The 26,904-nt window shown below is 57.9% G+C and overlaps 3 protein-coding genes across 3 annotated transcripts; all 3 read left to right on the forward strand.

Moving 5' to 3' along the window:
- Positions 1 to 9,403: 9,403 nt before the first annotated feature.
- On the forward strand, positions 9,404 to 11,811 carry DCS_05484 (serine/threonine-protein kinase MAK; the record flags this gene model as incomplete). Its single annotated transcript, XM_040802787.1, has 2 exons — positions 9,404 to 9,568; positions 9,625 to 11,811. 2 exons carry the CDS (start codon positions 9,404 to 9,406, stop codon positions 11,809 to 11,811), a joined length of 2,352 nt encoding a protein of 783 aa, XP_040657820.1.
- Positions 11,812 to 15,134: 3,323 nt separating this feature from the next.
- DCS_05485 (uncharacterized protein) lies at positions 15,135 to 17,542 on the forward strand (the record flags this gene model as incomplete). The annotated part of the gene is made up of 5 exons (XM_040802788.1): positions 15,135 to 15,376; positions 15,627 to 16,226; positions 16,286 to 16,537; positions 16,591 to 17,119; positions 17,210 to 17,542. The coding sequence occupies 5 exons, from the start codon at positions 15,135 to 15,137 to the stop codon at positions 17,540 to 17,542; spliced, it is 1,956 nt and encodes a 651-aa protein (XP_040657821.1).
- A 1,831-nt stretch (positions 17,543 to 19,373) lies between these two features.
- Positions 19,374 to 23,167, forward strand: DCS_05486 (SET domain protein; the record flags this gene model as incomplete). The annotated part of the gene is made up of 4 exons (XM_040802789.1): positions 19,374 to 20,881; positions 20,984 to 21,291; positions 22,043 to 22,116; positions 22,163 to 23,167. The coding sequence occupies 4 exons, from the start codon at positions 19,374 to 19,376 to the stop codon at positions 23,165 to 23,167; spliced, it is 2,895 nt and encodes a 964-aa protein (XP_040657822.1).
- Between the last annotated feature and the right edge of the window lie 3,737 nt (positions 23,168 to 26,904).

The raw sequence follows: 26,904 nt of genomic DNA on the forward strand, positions 1-26,904 counted from the left end.
GATGGGCGGTGCAGCGGCTGTCGAAGAACAGTCGCTGCTAGATCCAGGAGCCGGGGTTGGAGAAGGCGGCACGGTGCAGGGCAGAGTGTGGACAATCTCAAGGCCAATGTTGGAAGGAAATAGAATGGAAGCGGACGAGAAGACGAAGTGTCGGCCTATTGGTCTCGACAGTTTTGTTGCCTCTGGCGATGCTGGTTGAGAAAGGCGAGTGTGCTTTGATGTCGTTTGATGAGAAGGAAGGCAAGCGTGTTTCGGAGTGGTTCGGTGAGAACAAAAAGGCGAGCATGGCTTGATAAAGAAGAGAAAGGCAAGCGTTCTTCGATGAGGACGAGAAGGCACTTAAGTGTGCTTCGATGTGATTCCATAAGCATGGAAAGGTGAGCGCACTTCCATGTGGGTCGAGGAGCATGGGAAGTCAGGTGTCCTTTGAGGCAAGGCAAGGCAAGAGCGAGAAAGGCAAGGCAAGCGGCGTTCGAGGTTGGCAGCTACCTTGGACCTTGCGTGGAGAGCAGCCATGATTTGGGGCATTTGCTTGCTGAACAGGCAAGATGAAACCTAGACAGATGGAGCCAAGGTTTGCTGGCACGCATGGGCGAGTGGTGAGTGCATTCATCGGAGAAGGGAACGTGCCGTGTCGGGAGGCTGCAGCAGTCACATCGTCGTAGCTGCTGGTCGTGGAGGCAATGCCGGTGCGACATGGCTCAACACCGGGAGAAGTGAAGCAATGGTGACGGAAACGAGATCAAGCAATGGTGGCGGAAACGAGATCAAGCAATGGTGACGGAAACGAGATCAAGTTCAAGCAAGGCGTAGTCCGATGGACGGATAGCAGGTAGGAGCTCGGAGCTCGTCAAGGCAGAAGGCCACTGCCGCGGACGACCACACCAGCCTCGGCGATACGAGAGCGGAGCGGAAGAGTTCTGCGTCGGTAGGTGTACCGGAAACGGGCAGAACATCACGTACAACGGTGACCCCTGGTGTCGTCTTGATTGCGGCGTTGATGGACGGTGCTGGGACGCGGAAGCATGTGCGTTGGTAGCGCACCCTTGTGCGATGTGGAAAAGGAACCAACGACGTGCATCATCACCATTGCGGCGGCGGTTGCACAGCATGCCAATACCATGTTTGGCTGCATTGCATGATGGGATGAAAGGTGGACGAGGGAGATGTCATGGGTCGGACCGGAACCCCCTCCCCCTTCAGACATCTTGCCGATGCGTGCCACGGAGTATCCTACCAGAGCAGTGGCATCATGCCACGGCGGAGAATGATTGTGACGTCCGCCAGACGCCCTCCTCATAACCACGCCGGCCCGACCGTACAGGCTGGCTTATTGCTGGCGTAGACAGGCATCGGTGGCGCCGAGACTCGACATTGTTGAGCAAAATTCGGGAGGCGTGTCCGCTGTCCACCTTTCGACGTTCCTCGTGGTGCAGCGAGCAACTGTTCAGCCGCTTGCATCGACGCGAGTCCAGGACAGGCCCGAGAACTCGCCGCTCTTGATTCTCGACACAGGAACCACTCGAGCGATTTGCGGGAATCGGACCCAAGCGGGAGGGCGTACGCCTGGGTCGGGCCGCAGCAAATGGCTCGTCACCGCCGTAACCGTTGCTGCAGGCCAACGGTCCGACATGGCCGAGGCGGCTTCGTGAGGAAAAGGTCGGGGCTCAGGAGGCGGGATGGCGTCAAGGCCTGTGCGTGGGGGTGGCCCCTCGGCCGATGCGGCAACAGTGCTGACGCCGAGGGAGAAGTTGCAGGCAGTCTGGTGAAGATGATGAAGATGAGCCATTCATTCTCGTCGCCGTGGCCATCGGTTGGGGGGAAGGCGGTGGCAGGGCGAAGGCATATACGCTTTGCCTACAGCATGGGCCTGTGCTCCATGCTTATGTGAGAATACAGTACAGCAGATGCCCCGTACTGTACTCGTACTGTACATGGACGGGCAAGAATTCTCCGTACCTGCCCGCGGTGTGTTGCCTGTGCGTATTACCTACGTCAAGTACCGAGTACGTGGGAGTGTTTGCCTGTTGGGTCGGGCCGCCAGCAACCCAACGATGCATCAAGCAGCGCACCGGTACAGGCAATAATGTGATGAAGGCGTCCTGTCAAAGAGAGCATGCGAGCGGCCGTGTCTCGGGCCATGCACCTCGCAGCCCACGGGGGAACTGGGGGTGTCATCTCATGCCGGGATGGACTGCATATCGCCCATTTTCTTGCCGTATCCGATCGAAAGGCCCATGTTTGCCAACCTTGCTGGCTCACAGCAGAACTCGGGGAGCAACGATGAAGACGAGAGCATGTTCACACGACGCAAGACGGCACCGTAAGTACGCACCAGACGGCGGCGGACAAGCCAAGCGTGCCGTCGAGCTTCGAGGACAATGCACGACACAGGCACAGGCAGATACGTACCTGTACTTGGGCATGGGCACGGGGCACTGGGAAGCGGGCGATACGCAGCAGCATCCGTATGATGCGCGTGCACACGCACTCGCATGGAGCAGGAGATGGTCGGGAGGGTGGACTGGAATCGGGGCGACGAGGAAACGTGTTGGAACGCGGGAGCGCATGCGGCGTGTGGCACGGACGTGATGCTGCCACTCGAAGGTTCGCCTGAGAGTATATATTATGACTTGTAATTATTCCTTCGTGCCCATGGAGGCAGCACTGTAGTTGTCCTCACTGTACCGGAGTACGGAGTAAGTACTGTACAGGGCATGCCGTGCATTACTTGAGTATTGCGTTCCCTACGCCGCGGTACTTAGGTACCTGGTACGAAGACCTTAACCTTGGTATTAAGAGTTGCGGCACAAGCACTCGCCCACGGTCAGCACGAGGTGGTAATTACAGCACATCTCACCGTAATACTTGGTACCTAATGGTGAGCCCTTTGCCCAGTACCCAGCACATGCACATGTAACTAGCACCTAGTCTGGAGTTCCTGCAGTAGTGTACAGGTAGCGCGATGTGTAGAGCATGGCGACTCGGACACGAACGAGAACAAACAGAGCGTATGCATGCATGTGCGTTTCATGCGTAATAGTATGCGCTCAAACGAGTGCAGGTATTACAAGTACGTGTGTGCGCATGTGCGCACAGCTTCTGAACAGAACGTGCTTGGTGTTTGGAGCAACATGGTCGCTGATGACGGGGGACGGCATGGGGCAAAGGATTAATTACATAATACTTGATAGGAAGTACCAGGCATTACAGTACTTGAGTACCTAGTAGATACTAACACCGTCAAGGTTCGAGCACGAGCCCAACGTGTTTGCAAGTAATTACTTACTCCGTACGGAGTACAAGTATTACTGACATTCTGTGCAGAGTACAATCATCGTCATGATCGTAGCACCCAAAGTACGGGCCACCAGGCGCGGAGTAAGCCGCCGGGTTTCACAATGCAATGGGTGGCAGGTGACGGGCCGTAGTGGGCATCCGCGGCCTGACGTTTGCTGCTAGCCATCGATGCGGGCGTTGTTCCTTTTCACTTGTCCGCAGCAGCAGCCTGCAAAATGACAGCACTGCCCTGGGTCATCTCGAACCTGCCGTGGATGAAAATGTCCACGAATGGGCGATGCCATGGACGGAAATGCAGCCCACGAAGCGCACGAGCCGGAGGCCTATTGAAAATCTTGTCTTGGAGGCAGACGCCATCTCGTTCATCATCATCAACACGAGCGGTCAGATTGGCCCTCCAAGGCTGGCGTTGCCGTCCACGCCACGCCACGTTCAGGCACCGAACTTCTGCCGCTCGCCACCTCGTGCCCGTACGCGCCACACGGCGACAGGAGGCAGCGGCAAAAGAAAGGCGTCGGACGGCTCGGCGACATTCAGATGTACATCCAAACGCACTCGCGAGAACGTCGAGCGCGCGTGCAGAAACGGGCCGTCCAGGCTGCTTCCCCTCCTCTGCCAATAGGCGGCGCCTAGTGATTCTAAGTGGAAGTCGGCCAGCGAGTGACGAGGCATTTGGACCAGTTGCACCATGCGCACATACACAGGGAGTGTCAGGACTGTAGCCGTCCGCTGCTGTTGCTGCTCGTCGCCAGCGAATGTTCAAGTGCGCATACGGAGCACGGCGGAAGGGGTAGACCATGCGAAGTAATGTGCAATATTAGCACCCAAGGCTGACACCAAGAACTTACGCCCGGGCATGTATTACTGTAGAACGTGTTGCAGTTGTACGTACCTGCGGTCCTCACCTGGGACTTTATTGTGCAGGTGCATACCAACTTTATACGCGAAAGTAAGTACTTGCATGTTGCGTGGTCCTTTCAGCACGTGCCCGTAGTATTAGTTCATGAATACCTCTAATTGCCGTGGCCTGTACTCCTCTGCCAGCCACCTGCAGAGCACACGCTGCACTGCCTGCAGTAAGTACATGTACCCCAAACTCGATCTATGGGGGCTGCATTTGCATGTTCCGTTGATGCATTCCTACTTGCAGTGATAGATTCACAGAGCTTGGCCGATTCTAATCGTCGAAGGCGATATTTGTCGGCCACATCAGCAGCAGAGCGGTGAGTTGTCGGAACGACCAGACAGAGCACGGCGAAGATGGCCAATTGGGTTAGCCGCTTGTATTAGAAGCCGCCGTTGCCCGAGGCCAAAGCCCTCATGTGGGAATTCGTTTGGCTGGCAATGTACTTGCAAGTACGGAGTACTTATTGGGTAGGTACTTAGATACTAGGTACCTAGGTAGAATGTGCGAGGACACAGGTCACTGGATGTCGGTACGCCGCGAGAATTACCTGCACTAGGGCCGTTCAATCTCACGCTATGGATACAGGCTGAAATATAAAGTGTACCTGCACAGCAGGTGGCCTGCCACAAAGTACAGTATCAAGTGTAGTTACTTGTACTTGGTTGCAAGTCAGGAATACGAGCACCAACTAACTGTTCTAATCGTATAGTGACTATTCGGCAGTGGTAATGCTCACGTACAGTACAGTTTACATGCTACAGGTAGTATCCTTGTACCAGTAAAAGGCAAGTAGGTGTACTTGTAAGTAATGCAGAGTGCAGCTGCGGCAGGCGCTCTGTACTCTGTACAGGATGACATGTTGCAGGTACGAGCGCATTTTCAGCAGCAACGCCACTAAACGAAGCATATACTGTACAAGTACTAGGGACTTGCTACTTAAGTACACTAAGTACATGAAGAAAGTACTATGTTAGTAGGTGCAAGTAAGTAGTCGTACGGAGCACATTTACGGAGTGCAGGAATTACAAAAGGCAGGTGAGCCAGTAGTTCGTGAACAACTAGGCGCGGTACTTGAACACCGTATGCGTACGAGTGCTCGTTCCCATCGCCCATGGCGACCGGGCCACGCCAGAATAAGAGCGTCAGACGGTCGAATGGCGGCCAGAACAGGAAAAGTCGCCATCGCGGTGTGGCGAACAGGGCACTTGGGCGGTGCCAACGCAGCGCGACTGCAGCGTTGTGGAGCGAGCAGTTGCCACTGAATGGACGGGCGACAAGTCACAAGGCAGCGGAGCCAGGCGAAGGAAGCAGTGCGGCCGAGGTCGGACACCTACCATACAGGTATTACATGCAATTATTATAATACAGTACGGAGCGCTCCGTACAGCACGTGTGTAGTATTATTAATTATCACTGTATTAAGTACTTTGCAATATAGTTGTACTGTAAGTACTCCGTAATTAGGGAGTACAGTACCTGCACAACTACTCCGTACGTACTCCGTACAAGCGCAACTACCTAGTACTTAATTGCATGTACGGAGTACTCCGTACTATTACTTACTTGGATACTCTGGACAAGGCGCTTCTTCCGCAGCACTGCACTCCGTACCTGTGCTGTGCATGTCCACCTACCTACGGAGTATTGCTCCGCAACTATTTCGAAAACGGCGTGTCGGGTCCCGCATTCGCAAGCATCGACAAAACGAGTACGAGAACAAGTAATATTACTCCGTACTCCGTACTGCAGAAAACTTACTGTACTTCGTACAGGTGCTGTAAGTACGTGTCGCTCGTGGGTGCATAGTAGCACTTGTACTTGCGGCACTCATGGTCCACGCGGTGAGGCATCACCGGTACGCCCAGTTTGCGGCAGATATGATGCGTTGGAGCGGTCGTCGTCGCGGCAAGCCGACAACAGAAGCGCAAGAGTGACGCAGCGAGCCTACAGCAATACACCTACTGGCACTCCGCAAGTGCAGAGTACATCTCCGGAGCACTCCGTACAGTAGGTCATGAATGACAACTCGCACAGCAGAGCAAGTCATACCTGCACTGCACAGTAAAGGTACTGTATTACAATGACGGAGTACTCCGTATTGCGCCTAAGATGCACTCGTACAGTGGGTGCCAGTAGGTGCACGGAGTACACGTACAGTACTTGCGCAACCTGGGTACAGTGTTTGTACTGTACACGTACGGGTCCAGGTTGGCACCAGGTGTACTGTAAGTACTCCGTACAAGTAGCTGTATTACTTGAGTACTAGTTGTACAGAGTACGGAGTACACCTGCACGTACTCAAGTACAGTACTCCGTACTTGTGTACTGTATGGTGCCCATCAGCCAGCTTCAGTTCAATTGCCAAGCCGCCTCACCCCATCCGAGGGTCACGCAATGATCAACCCGCCGATTCGCTTCCCGCTCTCGACCTGGCAAGGCCGGGTTGCCGGAAAGACGGATGGCAGGCGAAAGGCGGCATGGTGGGAATGAAATTTCTTCTTCTCACCGTCGGCCCCTTGTCTGCAAAGTAAATTGCCCAATTTGAAGCCGTGAAAGGAGCGTTCAAGGCCTGGAGCAGAGCAATTTATTTCCCCTGGGCCAAGTAGTACTACCGGGAGGGTGGGGCCGCCAGCAGAGTTGTCCGACGCACTAGCGGTCCCCTTTTTTTTCGGTGCATGTCGCGCTCCCCTTCATGCACAAGTACTAGTAAGCATGTACTCCGCACGGGGTGCTCCGTACCGAATTGTACCTTGGTACAAGCGTTTGGCCGTGAAGAGCACAGAAAGCAAGTACTGTACTTGGGGATGTACATGCACAGTACTCCGCAGTACTATGTATAGCACAACTCTTCGGCGCTGCACATACAGTACTTGCTTGAACACAAGTAAGTACAACTACTTGCGAGCACATGGATACGGTACATGTCCTTACTTGCAAGTCAGGTACGAGAGCGAGAACGGACTAACAACTATGAAGTAAGTACAGTACTTAATTACTGAGATACTTGTACACCTGCAAATACAGCAAGTACTGTACGGAGTACTTGTAGGAGTAAATTATGAATACTAACCCTCCTGCTGGCCGTACATAATGTGCATGTACAGTACTGTACGGCGTAGAGCAGTCTGAGGAGCCTACCTGGTAATGTGTATCGTCCGTACAGGAGGAAGCGCGGTAGAATGTCTGCCGCCTGAGCTACCTGCCTATTCATGCATGCAAGTGTTCCAGTTATGCATGCACATGGGCTATTAGTGCATGTACATGGAGCGCAGAGGGACCCCAGGGCACGGCGTATCGTACTGCGCCGAGTACTGTGCTGTGCAGTAGTTGTACGAGTAGTATTATTCCTTGTACAGCGACCATTTTTCGGAGGGCTTGTGCTTGTGCACTGCATGTACAAGTACAAGGGCTTGCACCTTACTTACATGTGGCACTGCTCAAAATGGCAAATGCAATGCGCCCCACTGCTTTGACGTAAGTACCGACCTATGTTCCTGCTAGTGGCGAGGTGTACCTGGTGTACAAGGCGTGCTAGTACGTATTCATATCCAGGTACCGAGTCTAGTACCTGGCTACCTTGACGGCCACGCTTAAAGTTCAAACAGCCGCCCCCGAACCGTGTGGCTCCAACGCGTGAGTCGTGTCTTCTCACGGTTCCCCCACCCACCGCAATCATGGAGCCGTTGAATCGTCTCCATCCCGTCGAATGGCGAACCCGCCGTCCGGCGGAGGGGGTCGTCGTGGCCGTGCTTTTTCATGTGCAGCACAAGCGAGCACGCACGGTACGAGCACGAGTAGAGTGAGTGGTTGTACAGGGACTTGCATGTACGTGTGCATCTACCATGCATGTACATGTACTTGTGGACGGACGCCGAGTGGCAATACTTGTGCGCGGCGAATTCAAGTCGTGTCCAAGTCCTAGTACATGTGCTCCGTAGCCTGGGTGGACGCTGCTGGGTTGTAAAAGTACAGGTACGGATTGTGCTTGAATTCGTTCGAGTTCAAGTACCGGTACGTACAGTACTCGTGTCCGCGTATCCACGTACTGTGCAGTAAGTACAATCAGTCGCTGCCAATGCCCTGGCCTCCCGCATGGCACGGCGAGTTGGACGAATGCCATCATCGCACATGGGCCTCGCTGGCGTCCTCGGACCACCCGAGTTCCAACCCATGCTGCCAATGCTGCCGATGCCTGTCTCTCGCCTCGTTCGTTCTCCGGCTCATCTGCGACAGGCCCGCCCCCGGGAAAAGCGCCCCCCCCCCCCTTTCCCCTCCCCATTGACTGGACATTCCACCCTGCAACTCTCTGGACGAGTACGAGCGTTTTGCCCGCACGCTCTGCGCCAACGGTCTCACCGTTTTCTTTTTCTTCCTTCGCCTCCCTAGTGCCTCGACTGTTCTCTGCGGCGTCCTTTCGGCCATCCGTCTCATCGACCACACGCACGAGACGACCCCGTGCTCCGTACGTTGCGCCTTTTCCGCCCAACGTGAACGCCTTTCGCCCGGTGGTACCGTCGAGCGCGAGGTGCACGAACGAGGACTCCTGCCGCACCGTACGTGTGCGAGTACGAGCACGAGTACAACTACAGTACAGTTGCATTCGTCAGGCCTCTGTGTCCACACTCGCCCGCTTGGCTTAGCGGCCTAATTAGGGATCCTTCCGTGCTCAGCGGCCCTCAGCTACTAACCCAGGACCCCCCCCCCCCCCCCCCCCAATCTCCCCCGGTCGTTGGCCGGTAAGCTCGTCTCCTCCCTCCCCTTTTTCTCCCACCCGCCATAGCAGCGCTCTCTCGGCGCTGCGTCGACACTTCATTCAGTCGCTCATTTCTCAGCTCTTACTTCCGCCGCCCGTTGCGTTGCGTCCCTGTCCGCGTCGAGCTCCTCTCTCGCCCATTTTCGTCGCCAAAACAGCCCGTCCGCCGTCTCGTTCCTCGCCAGCGGTCAACCCGCACCAGTTCGGCGCACCACCATCGCTATTGGCCTTCACCGAGCACCCGTCCAACCTGCACCTGCATGCACCGATAGCGCACTCGAGGCTCTCCCGACGGAGCTTCCTGCTCGCCCTTGGCTTCTAGGTATGTCCCGCTCCGGTTCGGAGCGAAGCTCGTGGCGCGTGCTGACAATTCTTCGCGGTAGCCGCTGCCCACACATCGCCGGGTGCAGTCGGGGCAGCGCGTCGTCGCGGCGGCCGATAAAATGACCGTCGCCGGTGATCTGACGCACCGCGGCCAACCTCACGGCCAGATGGCCCTCGAGGACCGCTTCGAGGTCCTCAAGGAGATTGGCGACGGAAGCTTCGGCAGCGTCGTTCTCGCCCGCGTCAGGACGGCCGGCGCCAACGTCGCCCGTCGCGGTTCCGTGGTACGTTTTTCGTCGCTCGACCGTCGAATGCTTCCCCTCTCCTGACCCGTCGGTAGGTGGCCATCAAGTCGATGAAGAAGACGTTCGACTCGCTCGCGCCCTGCCTTGAGCTGCGGGAGGTCGTCTTCCTCCGCACGCTCCCCAACCACCCGCACCTCGTTCCCGCCCTGGACATATTCCTCGACCCCTTCAGCAAGAAGCTGCACATCGCCATGGAGTACATGGAGGGCAATCTCTACCAGCTGATGAAGTCGAGGGATCACAAGTGCCTCGACAACACGAGCGTCAAGAGCATCCTCTTCCAGATCATGCACGGCCTCGAGCACATCCACCAGCACCACTTTTTCCACCGCGACATCAAGCCCGAAAACATCCTCGTCTCCACGTCGTCGCACCAGGAGTCGTCCAACTCCTTCCGCCGCTACTCGGCCCTCGTCACCCCCCCCTCGACGCCGCCCACCTACACGGTGAAGCTGGCCGACTTTGGCCTCGCGCGCGAGACGCACTCGAAGCTGCCCTACACGACGTACGTGTCCACGAGGTGGTACCGGGCACCCGAGGTGCTGCTGCGGGCCGGCGAGTACTCGGCCCCCGTCGACATCTGGGCCGTCGGCGCTATGGCCGTCGAGATCGCCACGCTCAAGCCGCTCTTCCCCGGCGGCAACGAGGTCGACCAGGTGTGGAGGGTCTGCGAGATCATGGGAAGCCCCGGCAACTGGTACAACAAGGCCGGCCTCCGCGTCGGCGGCGGCGACTGGCGGGAGGGCACCAGGCTGGCCGGGAAGCTGGGCTTCTCCTTTCCCAAGATGGCGCCGCACGCCATGGACACCATCCTCCAGGCCCCTCAGTGGCCGTCGTCGCTGAGCAACTTTGTGACGTGGTGCCTCATGTGGGACCCGAAATGCCGCCCCTCGTCGACGCAGGCCCTCATGCACGACTACTTTCACGACGCCGTCGATCCCCTGCGACCCCGCTCGTCGACTTCCAAGGTGCTCGGGAGGAAGCCGTCGGACATCAGCCGCGGCTCCAAGGATGGCGTCCCCGCCCAGGCCTCGAAGCCGTCGTGGTTCCGCAAGTCTCTCATCGGCCGCGCCGAGCCGTCCGAGTACGCCGCCGTCCAGGTCCAGGTCAAAGAGCCGCCGGCGCAGAGGCCTCCTCCCGTGCATGCGACGGCGGCGGCGGCGTCGGAATTGTCGAGCGGAAAGCTACGCCCCGGCGCCGGTAAGCGCAGCACCTGGACCAACGGGCTCTCCAACGTGGCGCCGATGCCCATCCTGCCCACCATACGACCCATCTCGCCGCTCTCGGATGCCGTGACGGCGCGTGCCAACCACGGGCAGCAGCCCGACGGCCACGCGAGCGGGCGCGAGCAGGACAAGTCCAAGGTCGGCCGGCAGCTGTCGGTGACGTCGAGCATCAACAACAACAACAACACCGAGTTGCACCGTCAGCAGGCTGAGCGTGCTCTCAACGGCAACACCGGACTGGTCTCGCCGCCGAGCGGCCAGAAGGAGAGCTTCTTCTCGCACCTGCGAAAGCGCGCGAGGCGCTTCTCGGGCCGTCACCAGACGCCCGTCTCGCCCTCGTACGAGGACATGGAGGCGCAGGTCGGCTGCGGGCCGTGGGCGAGCAACCGGTCGTCCATGGTGGCCGACCAGCAGCACGGTCCCGTCAAGGCCGACGTCTACGAATCCCTCGACAAGGCGCTGCGCGACGTCCAGGGCAACGCCGACGCGCGCTCGCCCTTGCCGCCGACGCATCAGTACAACTCGCCCAGCAGCAAGCTGAAGCGCCACCACTCGCTGCCGCAGCAGCAGGCCCGCTCGGTCGACAACCTCATCGGCGCGGCCCGCGCGGGGCCCATCTCGAGCCGCACGCGCCGAGCCCAAGCCGCGCACGGCGTGCACCAGTACGACACGCCGGCCGAGGAGGACGAGCTCCTCGACGAGGTCTTGTCGTCGACGCGGCGAGCCGTCAACGGCCTGGACAAGAACGGCAAGCCGCTGAGGCAGTCGGCGAGCAACCTCGGGCTCGCGACGCCGCACCCCTACCCGAGCCCGGCGCCGTCGGCCAACGGCAACCAGGTGCTGTACGGGGACGGGCACGAGGCCCTCGCGCCGAGGCCGTTGGACCTCCACAGGAAGCCCGAGAACCAGTACAAGTGGCCGACGCCGCCCTACGAGGGCAGCGAATGGGGTGCATCCGCCTCGGCGAGCATATGGGCTGCCGGGAACCGATTCTGATTCGGCGAGGAAAAGGCACAACACGTCGCGGCCGTGCTGCCTTTTGCACGGTCGGGCGGCCTCTATGGCGTGTCCGGAATCCGACGACGAGACGACGGGCGGCCCTCGTTTCTTGCTTTCCAAGGACGCTCGCTCGCGCCTCCTCTCCGGGCTCGGCCAGGCGACGATGCTCATCCAACCCCCCCTTTCGTTTTGTCACCCTTCGGTTCGTCGTGCATCATTTCCCATTCTGCATCATTGTCTCGCTCGGGAAACCTCGAGCCAGGACAGGACGAGTCATCAATTCGCCATGTACCGCGTTCTTGATTTCGTCGGCAATCTTTCAGCGGCCTGAGCACCAAATACCCCAATATAGACTGTGAATGGCGCGCTCGAGCGGAGCCCGGCTGCCATCTGCTGGAAGCAAAATACGTCTACCTCATTCGAACATTATTTGTTTCCTTTGTCAAGACTACTACATACAATTCAACCGTTATCGGACGAGGGGGGGGGGGGGGGGGGCGGCGAATCGTCCAGCACCGTACCGTAACTCGGTACGCGCCGGATGGCAAACACTGACGCGACGAGACTCGGACGGCGCAAGTCGAAGCGAGCGTCTTTGATCAAGCTCGCACACAAGTCGGGCGCCTTCCGAATCCATTTCGTCACGACTCGAGAATGTCCTAGACCTCTCTCATTTCCCGCCCGCGGGTACGTCGTGATTCGTTAAACAGAAAAGGGCTCGCGCGCGATGCAGGCGGGAAGCTGGACACGGCGCAAAACACGGCGGTTGGTTTGGTTGGCCGGATGACGAGTTCTGGATCCCTACTCTACATGTCCGCCGTTCCATGTTCATCACTAGGTGGGCAATAGGTGGCAGAGACGGAGTCGGTGCCGTGGAATCTTGGCGGCGCGGAGTGGCGGCCGCGGCGATAATGGAGAGTCAATAATACCATGCCATGGCCAATCCGTTGCTTGCCGTCTTGTTCCATCTTGTCGCCGAGGAAGTGATGAGGAAGTGATGGGGGCTTTCGGTGCCTACCGAATCGAGTCGCTCATTTGTTCGCAGTCGACCGACTCGTCTCGGTCATGGTCGGGTGCGGTGAAGCATGAAAGAATTGATCGGGGAGAAGATGATGCCGCAGCAGGGCCAGGCATCACCAACACTGTTGAAACAAACATGCACAGTACAAGTACAGGTAGTGTACGGAGTAATAGTTTTACAGCACATCAGTAGGGCACTCGTACCGGTATATTCACAGACCTAGGTACAAAGTATTAGATGTTAAGCAATGCAGCGCACAAGCGGAGACTGCTAGGTACCTTAGTAGTATGAACGGACCATGGAGTGCCCTGTACATGTACCCATACCTAGTACTCTGTCGTGCCAGCAAGTACAAGGACTCCGTATTACGTACTTCTACATGCACTGTTCTTGGGTGAACTGTAAATAGGTACTGTACTTGTACTGTACAGTCGCTGTAGATGAACCGTATGACATCCATGTACGGAGTACCACATGTAGGTGAACTGTACTCCGTACTGTGCATGCACTGTTGCACTCTTGGTGAGCTATACCATGCATGCACTGTAGGTGAGCGGTACCGTAAATGCACTGTAGGTGAACTGTACTGTACAGTCAGTGGACAAAAGTTACGATTCGGTTTTGGTCGCGCTACTAATTACAACACACACATTGATTCGACATTCGCCACCCACCTGCACACGTGCTGTGGTTGTAGATGAACGGTATTCAATACTGTACATGTAACGGTAGGCGTTGCCTGGAATAACCCATAGGGGCCAGCACTGCCCCGTGTCACTCACTATTCTTAATACGGACATGGGTGAGGTGACGCTAAAAAGGCCTCAAGGCCGCCAGACAGGCAGCAGCACCATTCTAGTACTAGTGCTCCGCACACTGTACTGTACTTACAGTATTACTGGGTGGATATGACAACGACCGACACAGCCCGTACTATTGCCACCATCCATGCGTACGGCGTACCCAAGTTCGATTGAAGCAAAAGGGTCGGCAAAATGGCTGCCTGGTGGAAACTAGAGCGGCCGTCCTACTTTGCGACGCGTCCTTCCCTGCTGCCCATCTGTCAGGCAGCCACACATGGGCCGCACACGTGCTCGAGTGGTTTGGAGGAGGGCCGGTTGCCTGTAGGGTCGGGCTGGCAAAGGGAGACGGAGGCCGACGCGACTAGCTATTATTAGTGCACGGTAGACTACGTCAGAGGCAGGAGAGTGCGGAGAGGAAAAGGAGAGAGGACCGACCGCTCGGTTGTGCCCCGTTGGATTGATGCATACCCTGAAGATGGTCCATGTTCACGGGCAGTCGGTGTCGCTGCTTTCGCGGATTGGAAGGGTGAGTGAACGCTGTGGGTAGTCGTATCGTCAGCACAAGGGCGCTGTTTTCAGTGCCCTGTTCGCCGCACAGTACAGGTATTAGTTGTGGGTGGCCGTTGGCAACCAGCAGGCGGTAAATAGGCGGCAGGCTGGCGGGAGGCAACCAAGAGTCATCACGTGCCTCGCCGTGGCTTGCGGTGGTTCGACCTGTCAAGGCAGCCATGTGGGAATGCCGGGGCAGGCGCACTCGGGGGCTGAAATTGACTTCCTTCCTGGGATGCTGGGAGTGGCAGGGTGAGAGAGGGCAGGAGCGATAGGCAGCAGAGCAAGTACGACCCCCAACAAAGCGGCTCTTGCTTCTCGTGGCGAATGACCTCGACTTGGCATTCTCGATAGCCTCACCGACGACTTCTCGTGCCCAGTACCAGGGGCCACATTTCGTCGTGCCCTCGATTCTGCTCGCGCCGGTGCCATCCCTGTTCGCGATCGATCTAGTTGGGCATATTTCTCCCAGCACGGTCCTAGTACGTAATACCTGTCAACTGGCACCCTCCCGCTCCCACTTGTCGCGGGGTAGCTTCCCGCAGCCGACGGACCCAACGATTTCTGGCGAGTGACCAACACGACAGCGTCAGCACAAATCGATACGAAGCTCGTCGGCCATGCTGCGATTTTGAACTCGAGCCACCGCCGACGTGCATCTGCTGCCAGACGAGTTTCATCGCCGTCGCATCGGCTCCGTCGCTGGCAACCTCGCCCATCCTATCTATTCCTCGCAGCGTCCGCAAGCTTCGCCTCGGCAACGTTGGCTGTTGCGGCGTGGGACGAGAGACTCACTCCTCCTCGACCACACCACCCTCTCCTTCTTTGCCGTGCACGAGACCGAGGCGTCGGGCTGGAATGAGGCGGGAAGCCGACTCCTCTCGCGACCCGGGGACAAGAGGACCCGGCAGTGACCGTCAAAGAACCCGCGAGCGTCCGGTTGCGTGATGCCCGCCGGCAGCGGCGACGGCAGCGCCAGCAACATGAGCCTCAAACTTCCTCTGCGCCCGAGCCCCGGCACCAGCAACGGCAGCCGCCGCAACCAGGAGAGTCGCAACTACTTTACGAGCTACACCCCGCCGAGCTCGACGGAAGCCATCAACGGGCCGGTGAGGGAGCCGGCGAGGGACCAAGCCGTGGTCTCCGATCGCTTGATCGTCGGCGTCGACTTTGGCACCACCTTTTCCGGGTGAGTCTTGGATGGGAGGAAGAGGGCCCCCGTGACCGTCGACTCACTCCGTCCGTGTTCGCGCGAGGCCACCCGCACACCGGTGCCGTCGGCCCGCGCCCCCCCTGTCCTCTCGTCTCCGGCGTCCCAAGTGGGTGGCATGGGGGCCGACGGTGCCTCGCACGAGAAGTGGTGCCTACGGGGCATGGTCCACCGCCTTCGGCGTCGGCTCTCTTCCTGCACATGTCTTTTTCCTGGCTGACGTTTGCAGCGTCGCCGCCGTCTACACGTCGACGCCCGATGACATCGAGATCATCAAGACGTGGCCTGGAGGCAACGGCATCACCTCGGACAAGGTACCGACGGAGATTGCCTACGACTTTGCCGCCAACGCGTCGCCGGGGTCCGATCCGACGGTGAAATGGGGCTTCCAGTTCCGGCCCGAGGAGTCTCGGCTCCGCTGCATCAAGCTCTTCCTGGATAGGTCCCAGAAGCTGCCCTTTTACGTGAGCCCTCTCGACACGGCCGCCCAGCTGAAGCGCTTCGGCAAGACGGTCGTCGACGCCGTGAGCGAGTACCTGACGGAGATTTACGAGCACACCATGGACACCCTCACCCGCCGCTACGGCGAGTCCTTCATGGCGTCGACCAAGGTCGACTTCGTCCTGACCTGCCCCGCCGTCTGGAGCGACGCGGCCAAAAACACGACGCTCCTCGCCGCCGAGCGGGCGGGCATGGGGAGCCGGTCCGACATCCAGATGATCAGCGAGCCCGAGGCGGCGGCCGTCTACACGCTCAAGGCCATCCAGCCGAACCACCTCAACGTCGGCGACAACTTCATCGTCTGCGACGCCGGCGGCGGCACCGTCGAGTCGGTACCCCCCCGGCCGACCCCCTTGGTTCGGAGCAGCCGAAGCTGACGAGCGGCAGCCTCATCGCCTACAAGATCATGTCCCTGAAGCCTCTGCGCGTCGAGGAGTCGGCCGTCGGTACCGGCGGCCTCTGCGGGAGCGCCTTCCTCAACTACAGGTTCGAGGAGCACGTCCGCAACCGGCTTGGCCAGGCTCGCTTCGACGAGATGAAGACGCGCAAGGGCCGCACCTGGCAGATGGGCCTCAAGTACTTTGAGGAGTTTGTCAAGCGAAACTTCAACGAGGACGAGTACCAAGAGGTCAACGTTCCGTAGGTGCACCGCCCACCCGCCCGTCGTCCGTCGGCTCACCCCTGTCCTTCAGGTTCCCGGGCTTGCCCGACGACGAAGAGGCCGGCCTCGATTCCGGCTTCCTCATCATGACGGCCGCCGAGGTCAAGAACATATTCGAACCCGTCGTCAAGGAGGTGACGGACCTCGTGAGCGGCCAGGTCGAGAGCCTGCGGGCCAAGGGAGGCGTCGTCTCGGGCATTGTCCTCGTCGGCGGCTTCGGCCAGAGCAACTACCTCTACCGCCGGCTGAAGCAGCACTTTGCGAGCGCCGCCCCGCCCCCCTACAGCGAGCGGCCGACGCACGCCGGCGCGAGCGCGACGCCCGACGTGGCGTCCATCGAGGTGATGCAGCCCGTCTACGCCTGGACCGCCGTCGTCCGCGGCGCCGTCCTGAGAGGCTTGGAGGGCAACATGGTCATCTCGCGAAAGTCGAGGATGCACTACGGAACCTCGTACGCGACCGTCTACGACGAGGAGAAGCATTCCGTCAGCGAGCGGTACTGGTCCCCGCTGTGGGAGCGGTGGATGGTCTCGGACCGCATGCAGTGGCACATTGCCAAGGTGAGTTCGCCCCCCTTCCCTCCCTCGTCGACGGTGCCCTTGCCCCGAGCCCCGCGGGACGCTCGGCTGACGCTCGCTCGGCCGCCCCAGGCGGAAGCCCTGTCTCCCCTGTCACCCATCGCCTTCCACTACACGCGCAACTTCCGACCGGGCCAGTCGCTGATGGTGACGGACGACCTCATCGCCTGCGACTCGGACGAGCCGCCGGCGGCCTACACGCGGGACCTCGTGCACGTCTGCACGCTCACGACGGATCTCAACGCCGTGCCGCGAAGCCTCTTCACGCGGCTGACGACGACGCGGGGCGTCGAGTTTGACAACCTCGATTTCACCCTCGAGATGATTGTCGACAGCGCCGGGCTCGGCTTCGAACTGAAGGTGGACGGCATGCGGTACGGCCGGGTCGAGGCCGAGTTTCACTGACGCTCCCCGAGGCATGCCGGCCGAGGCTGGAACGCGAGGAGGATGTCATTGAGATGACTGGACCGCGGGTTCGACGACGCAGGGGCAGTTTGACGCACGAGCCGACGGCCGGAGCAACGTTGGCCATCACGACGAGCTCGCACGACGCTGGCCTTGTGTTTTTTTTTCGGACGCACGTACGCGTGTAGAGAGTCTATCCGTCACGAGCACCGGGCCCTGCGACGGCTGGCTTGCAGCGGCAAGCCGGTCACGCCGTTGAACCATCAGTCCACGTGTAAACGCTGGCAAGGATACCGGCCGGCGCAGCATACCGCATGTACATGTACTCCGTATTCATGTGAATGCAAATACTGTGTGCTATACTCCGTGCTGTACTTGTAGCACATGTACTAGCATGCGCAGCACCCATGGTCGGTGCGTAGTTGTATATGTAAATGTAATAGTTGTACTTGAGCACTGGTCGTGGTGCGCCTGGACGCTTGCCGGTACAACTAAACTTATATTCCCGGTGGTGCAACTACATAATCTACCCTTGGCCCGGTTCCAGGAACTTCAACAATCGCACCACCTCCCGGATGTCTCACTAACTGTATTACAAGAGCAATAGTACTGAAACAGGCGTGCTTATGACACTTACAACCCTAGGGCCAAGGAGCACCAGCGGGTACAACGGTTATTCAACCATCTTCTGGATGTGTTACCAGCTGCACTACGACTGTGATTATTACAACTACAGGTGGTCGTATTACCGAAACAACCATTAACCATTAGTTCGAATATAGGAACTTCAGCTCTCTTGCCGCCGACAGAATGTACAAGCAACTGTATTACTACCATAATTGTTACTCAAACCGGTGGTGTTGTTACCATTACAAACCCAGGACCTACACCGGGCACAACAATAATCTTGCCACCTGTTGAATGTATTACAAACTGCGTTACATCAACCGTCATGCCCGTGGCAAGGCCCAGGTGCAGTCGAAGGCTAACGAGCTGCCTATCACGTGAGCGGCCTCGGCTGCGACCTCATGACGACGCAACAAATATTAGTCCGCGCCGGCCGACGGCGGCTGAGCGGCTTCACTTTCGACACCCGATTGCTCGGACGGAGAGCTGGTCGACCACCAGGGATACCCAAAGAGGAGATGCCGTGGCATGTCGTTCCGGCGTCGCTCCTTTTCGTTAAGTCTTGATCCTCAACAAGGGCGAGCAGTACGATGGAGAGCGACTCTGTGCCTCCGTTACCTACCGACCTGCGTGCAGCTGCATGCATACTATCATGGAAATAATCAACTGCAGCATGTACATGTACTTGTACGGTACATACATGCACACGTAATGACAAGTACCTGGTACAGCAGGTGAAACCGTCGGCTTACGGAACGGGGTAATTCGCAGCGGCTTCCACGCATCCGCCAGGGGTCTCTCCGGCGTCGGCGGTGACCAGCTGACAGGGCCTCGCTTAGGTGCCAAGAGCCTGTAATGTCGCCCCGTTAGTGGCTGGGTACAGCGCCATGTACTATAAGTACTTGCATGTAAGTACAGTACTGTAGGCTCCGATGCAGGTAACTCTAGGCACGGCACCATCTCGTCATGGGCTGGCACTACCAGCAACGTCATGTATAAAAAATAGCCAGACGCTTCGCTTCCTCGAATTTCGCTCCCACAATCTTGTCCGCTCCGTCACGCTGCCATCGAGCCTTGCCATCCATCTCAGCGCCGTCGGGCATCTGGCTACGTAGACGGTCTCGCTCTCTCGCCTCCCCGAGGCCTCTGCATCCCGCTCGTCTCGGGCGGACTGGCACGGCGTCGTTGGAAAATTCCTTCACCCATGGGCAGGCTCGTCAACGGTTCGGCGGGCTCGCGCACGCGAATCGACAGGCTCGTCGATTGGGCCGCGTCCCACGGCGCCGTGCTTCATCCCTCGGTCGAGGTCTACGACGACGCAGGAACCGGTCTCTCGTTCCGAGTGCATGCAGCGGCGTCCAAGCCGGTGCAGCCGTACGAGCCCATCGTCGACCTTCCGACCTCGCTCACGCTCTCCTACCTTGACGCCCTGTCTGATCAGAGCGCCAGTCGGCTCGGTGGCCAAGTTCTGTCCGGGCTTGCACCCCATGTCGTCGGACGCCTGTTCCTCGTCAAGGAGCATCTCCGAGGCGAGGATTCGTTCTGGTGGCCCTACCTGCAGGCTCTGCCCCAACCGGCCGACACCCAGAGCTGGGCCCTTCCACCCTTCTGGTCGGCCGAGGAAGCGGAGCTTCTCGAGGGAACAAATCTCGAGGTCGGCATGAAGAAGATCAACACCGATGTGCAGCGCGAGTTCAGGGCGGCCATGGAGCAACTGTCGACGGCAGGTGACGGCGGCGTCGTGGGCAACGGCAGCAACGGCGGCGACGGTGGCGACGGCAACGGCAACGGCGGCGACGGTGGCGACGGCAACGGCAACGGCAACGGCTGCCCTTTGACGGCGTCGTCGTTGACCCCGGCTCTCTACCACTGGGCCTATTGCATCTTTTCCAGCCGCAGCTTCAGGCCGAGCCTTGTGTTGCCCGCGTCACGGCGGGACGGCCTGCCGGACGGCGTCTCCATGGACGACTTCTCCGTCCTCCTGCCCCTCTTCGACATTGGCAACCACGACATGACGACGGACATCCGCTGGCATCTCGACGACGCCCGTAGCAGCTGCCGGCTCGAGGTCGGCAAGGCTCACCAGGCCGGCGAGCAAATCTTCAACAACTACAGCATGAAGACGAACGCGGAGCTGCTTCTCGGCTACGGCTTCCTCGTTCCCGCGACGGACAAGCTGCACAACGACTACATTCACGTTCGGAAGCGCACGACGTCGGCGCCCGTCGCCTCGGACGAGTATCTCATCTCCCGCCGACCCTTCTCCCACCCGAGCTCTCTTGTCGCGCGAGCCAAGCGGACGCTCGCGGTCGAGCCCCCGACCGACGTCATGGGCGCGCTCCAGCACGTGCAGCCGGACATGGTCTGGGACATCTTCCGCACCCTCGCCCAGGCGAGACGGCTCGTTCTCGACCACGGCAAGCCGGGGTCGGATGCGGAGCGGCACCAGCGGCAGGCTTTGCTCTCGGGCCGCGTCGCCGACGAGGCTCGTCCCGTCCTCGAGCAGACGGCGGCCGTGATTCAACACAAGGTGCTGCAGGAGCTGGAGCGCCTCGACGAGACGGACGTCGAGATTGTCGGCGGCGACGTAGACCTCTTGACGGCGAACCAGCGGCTCGCGCTCGACTACAGGGACCGATGCCGCAAGGTGCTCGAGAGCACGCTCGAGGCCATCGGCCGGGATGAGATGCTCGGCGCCATGATGGAGGAGCCGTGAGTGCCGTCGGTTCGTCATCGCACTCCCCAGCGGAGCGTGCCTAGGGGCCCGCGCCGCCCCGGCCCATGCCCATGCGTCGCACAGAGACGCGACGGCAGGATGACGCCGATGGCGGACCTCGACCATGGGCACGACGGCGACACCACGAGGCTTGGTGCGGCCCCCTGCGACACACGGGCCACGTGGCGTGTCGAAATCAACCCGCACGACGTCGACGCACCGAGGGGGTTGCGAGGGCACGCGCGCTCGTGGCCTGCGGCGACGCCGCTCTCGACGGGTTGGACGAGACAGGTCACCAATGATGCACCGGTCAGGGACGCGGTGAAGGTGACGGGGCCGGAGGAGGAGGCTGTCGATGGGAGAAACAAGTCGACGCTGCCTGCGGAGCCGTTGGAGACGATACCCCGTGCGTCACTTGCCAGCAACTTGCCAGCAAGAGCCGGCGCACGCTGATGGGTCGCCGATGAGGTCATCGCCATCGGCTCGTCCACTATGCTCGCCGCCCATCAGCAGCGCCCCGTCGGCCAACCATGGCGGCAGGCGACGACGATGACGGCGCCGAGCCGTGCATTTCATTCACATCTCGCCCGCGTCGACTTGCGAACTCAAGAAGGCACCGAGCGTGTTCATGCTGACAAGCGCGAGAAGCCTGCGAGTCGGCGAATGCGAGCAAAGCGGATGCCCAAAGTACGAAGTAGGGTATCAGCGCCCTTTCATGTCACATCTGTACCTCCTTGTGGTGCTGGTGGTTCACAGGCGACAAGCATGAATTAATTATAGTGCACTCGATGCTTGTCTGTCGTACTTTTTGGTTGGTAGACTCTAGTTGTTGGTGCGCTTAGGTGGTGACCAGGACGACAAAGTATTACCTGCCTGCAGCAGTCCAGCACAGTATACCACCATTCGGCAACATGACAAGCTCGCGTAGCTCCCTCGGAAGGTTCAGAACTGCGGATAAGGGCGGGAGCGGAAAGGGATGAATCCAATGGACTCGCGAAGCTAGTGAAGCTGTATCATTGGGCTGGCTTATGATTGATTAGCTGTGTGCCTAATCGGCTCCGTGCGAGGGAGAGGCTACGCATCAAATGTACCGTACACGCCATGACAGCGTGTTCTCGAGCCTCGTCACCAGGCCAGCTCTTGCACGCCCACCGCAGCAGCAGCAGGACTCGTCAGCTTCATCGCCATGTCGGCCCTCCACTCTGCACCGCCCAAGCGGCTCCTGGATCGCGTGAGCCGCGCTGACAAGTAAGTAGCATAACGGACGGGCAGAGCAGTCCACCACCCACCCTCGCCTCGACCCGTCCTCGCCTCCATCCCGCGACGCGGACGGCCTGGCTAAGGAAAAAGGCAGCGTTCCCCTCGACTTCGCGACCAACCATGCGCCCTACTACCGGCTGCTCCTCGCACCCGACCCCCGTCCCCACGGTTACGTGCACCCGAGGACGGTGGCCAAGATGCCCTGGCCGGCCTCCTTCTCCGTCGACGACGAGGCGCGGACGGTGACGCTCGCGCCGGCGCCCGAGGGCGTCTCGCTGTCGGAGCACGCCAACGCGGCCTTCCAGCAGGCCGTCGACGCCGCCATCCCCATGAGGGACGACTTTCCGACGCTCGCCGGGACGCACAGCGAGTACTACCGCGTCGTCGGCGCCCGTGACTTTGTCCACGTCGAGCGCTACGCCGCCTCCCTCTTCGGCATCGCCGCCCGCGGCTCCCACCTCACCTGCTTCGTCCGCTCGGCCCCGTCGTCCCCGCCTCGGCAGGGTCGCCCGCGGCGCGACGAGATCAAGATTTGGGTCGCCCGCCGCAGCCGCCACCTCTACATGTTCCCGGGCATGCTCGACAGCACGGCCGCCGGCGGCCTCCAGTCCAAGGACAGCCCGCTCGACTGCGTCATCGCCGAGGCGGTCGAGGAGGCGTCCCTGCCGCCCGAGCTCGTACGCTCGTCGGTGCGGAGCACGGGCGTCATCACCCTCTCGACCCGCGACCCGCGCTCCGAGCTGTTCCACTCCGAGATCCTCTACGTCTACGACCTCGAGCTCGCCGACGACGTCATCCCGCGGCCCGGCGACGGCGAGGTCGAGGAGTTCATCCTCATGGGCTGCGACGAGGTCCGCCGCCGCATCGTCGCCGGCGAGTTCAAGCCCAACGTCTGCGCCGTCCTGGTGGATTTCCTCATGCGTCACGGCGAGATCACGCCCGAGGACGAGCCGGACTACGTCGACCTCTGCGCGAGGGTGAGGAGACAGCTGCCGGTGCCCACGACGTCGGACGAGCCGTGACGAGTGACGGCGGCGCCACGACGCACGTGGGAGAGGGTCGATGGCGGATGGACCATCGAGGAGGATACTGGAGGGTGAGGAGGGGAAAAACGAAAGAGACGGTGGCGGCCATGGATTTGGTATCCACGTAATAGAGCATGGATGGATGATGGATGCTTGAGGCTTCAGTGATACCTGCACGGAATACCCGCACCGTGCGTACAATGACAGTGCTTACAAGCAGATTTGCAGGCACATGTACATTGTACAGCTACAGCACAGCACGGAGTACACCTGCATGCAAGTACTTACTGTACAGTGCAGCACTGTAAGTACAGTACATGCACACGTGCGGAGTACAGTGCATGACCAGTAAGTACAACAGTAAGTGCAGTTGTACATCTACAAGAACCTGCGCTTTGCCTACAGAGTACGGAGTACGGAGTACGGAGTACGGAGTACGGAGTACATAGTACCAACTTACTTCTTGTTTCTACGGAGCACCACGCTCTCATTCCCATGAGCATCTCATCTGGACGCAACGTTCCAACGCAGATGCAACCGCTACTGCCACCGGCCACGGAATATTGAACTTCAAAAGTGCCTCTCTCGACACCTGCAACGACGGCAAGCCAAGCCAAGCCAAGCCAAGCCAAGTACGCGAGGGAGGCGAACTCGGTAATTACGACGGAGTACTAATTACACCTACTTTTAGCATGGATGAGCATGGCATCGTACAAGTACATGTGCATATTCGAGCACACCCGTAAGTACAACTACCAGCACACTCGCAAGTTCATGTACTAGAGTATAGAGTACTTAAGTACTGTACGTGTAAGAACACACCTATCGCCTGCGTAAGGCACTGTAGTAGGTGTACGCAGTATTCCGTACTCCGTACAGTGGGCGAGCTCGAGCACAAGTACTTAACACGGAGAACCTGCAGGCATGTGTGCTGCAAGTCTGTACTTACACCTACTTGTAGGTAGGTGTACTCCGTATACTGTACTGTAATAGTACGGAGCAATGCTGTGCTGCATTACTCCGTACTGCATCTCGGATATGTACAGACAGCACTTACTTACTAGCAGGTGCTTGCCCTGTACTGAGTACCTATGTATGTACATGATACAATATGCATGATACGTACATGTTACTGTTTGTATGAACATGTACGTACAAACACTAACACGAGCGCCCAACCACACTCCCCCTAGGAGTGGAGATTCGATTGGTTCATAATGTGGTATTTAAAAATGGCAGAAAATATGTTGATTGGGGTTGCCCGGTGTCGAGCCGTAATACTGTGTCGCAGCTCGATTGTTGTCGCAGCCTAATGAAGCATCGTTGCGTGGGTTTATCTCAGTCATTTATTTTTTTTATTATTCATTTTACAAGAATGCTACGTACTCATATAAATTCCTCCCTCTTTATGAGTAATCTCTAATCGGGAAGGACGATAATAGTAATTGCAAGCAACAAGACTTGTGAATACAATAACCAGCAGGTCTCTAGTTCATAATACTCCAGATATTAGTGCATGTGGTTTTTGCTACCGCTTTCTGTATTCGTTTCTTGTGCAAAGTTACGTTCTGCAGTACAACTCAGCCATTGCGTCGGACCATGAATATGATAATCGTAAGCAAATAATGCCTGAATCGAGTTCCCTGGACCCCAAACTCAGCGAAACACAGCCTGTAATCTCGTGGAGCTGGCTGTTTATCTCCCATTGCCGAAGATGACTGCCTTGAAGCGCTTGGCAGATCGTAGGGCCGAAGATGGATTTCAAGGCGGAGACAGAGGCTGATGTTAATATTACCTCATAGTCTTCTCGAAATGATGATAATCCTCGATATTCTTCTGGGAAGAGTTGCCGAGCAATGCTGTCGCAAAGCCCAATCTCTATCCATAGCAGCATGTCCTGGAAGGCTGACTGAGGAGCATGTGTTCGGGTACATTCTGTTGTGTGATACAAACTTGCGTATTTAGACTCCTCCCTACGTCTTGGTGAATTCTCAACCGCATCGTAGATGTAGTCGCCGAAAATTCGGCGCAGGGCAGTCATATCAGCGGTCCCAATGATGTATGCTGTTGGGCCGATGACGGGTACTGCATTTGTCAGCTTTTTCGTAAAACGCAACATGGTTTATCGCACACCTTGAAACACTAAATCCATCCATAGCAGGTATTTCGGACTTTGGTCCACCCCTTGTCTTCTTGCTGCAGCTGCAATGGTGACCTTGGCCTCGAGCTTAAGGGCAGCAGGATATCTATTCTCATTGGCCGTGATAAACTGCGAGATGTTGATGTTGCTACATGTTCTGGGAGACACTGCAAGAAGGAATGCAAGAAAGCTATGAGGGATACATCGCAAGACCTCTAGGTAGTTGAAATGCGCTTTCCGTAGCCTGGATGCTAATGCGTATTCTGTGGCGGTTCGAGGAATATTGGCACGCGGAGCGGGTTGATAGGAGCCAGCCTCCGTAAACACCACCGGCAGGCGTTCATCAAGGGTTGGCGTATACCCTAGTGGGATCATCCGTAACTTTTTGAGGTGGTCCGATATCCTCTTGAAGCGTTCTAACGACATTTTAGTCAGTAATATTGAATGAAGAACCTGCCTGAGATTGGCGCGGAATTTTGTCAATGCTGGCTCAGGCTGTAAGGCTTCGACCAAATCGGCACGGTTAGTTGCGCGAACTGTTCCAGTAATGTAGCAGGAGTAAACGAATGGTGTCTGTCTGGCTCTTCCAAGCAGAACTATAAGCCCTCCCTCCATAACATCGAGGTCTTTATAGCCAAAACACCTTGACGCAATCCTCGGGATGTTAGATACTTAAGCGTTCAAGATACTGGGCTTGCTTGTTCAACCACTAGGCAGGCAGGTGTCTGGATAGTTTCATGCACATTCCTGTTATCAGGCGCGATAGTTCCGCACGTAGACGAGCCAAATGCATTTTGTTGGGGTTTTTTTTTGAGATCAACGGCCTTCTGAAACAGTTTTGGAGGGTGTTGATATTTTGATTGGTAATCTGATAGACTTTTAAGCCCGAGGGCCACGCAACTTGCTGCGTAATATACTACCCTTCAATTACTTCTGCAGCTTCTTCATATTCGCGATGAATGGATGATGCTCGCAAGGAAAAGTTAAACATTGGATTACTATATACGATAACCCCATTTAATGAGTACTACCAGACTTGCAACTCCCGTCGACTTACTCACGCTATTCCTCACTTCCAATTTCACACACAATCAACTGTGTGTCGCATTAGATAACCGATACAACCATAACGCCTACGTCGGCTGTAACTTGCCGAACATTTCAGGCATTTAGGCAGCCTCACAAACATTTCGGTACAGGACTCACCAATAATTTCAAACTCTGGACACGAGCACACATGAGATTCGTGAGACTTTTATCACACTACCGCCCTGTGGAACATACCATCAACTGCCAACATACCAGGGAGTACTTATCAGCCACGGCTAACGGAGACTTGGATACCCCAAAGCTTTCCGTCAAGCAGTACATCCCTCTGGACAACCCAAACCCACAGCCAGGCGATGTAACCATCATAGCTGCCCATGGCAATGGCTTCCCAAAGATTGCCAGCCCCGATGATATAAACTAGATGGTGCTAAAATTGAGCAGGAGTTGTACGAGCCCCTTTGGGACGACCTTTATGAGAAAACGAAACAAAATGGTGTGCGAATAAGAGCAATATGGATTGCGGATATGTGGAATCAAGGCCAGT

This window comes from Drechmeria coniospora, chromosome 02 (assembly GCF_001625195.1).
Source record: "Drechmeria coniospora strain ARSEF 6962 chromosome 02, whole genome shotgun sequence".
In the NCBI taxonomy this organism is placed as follows: Eukaryota; Fungi; Ascomycota; class Sordariomycetes; order Hypocreales; family Ophiocordycipitaceae; genus Drechmeria; species Drechmeria coniospora.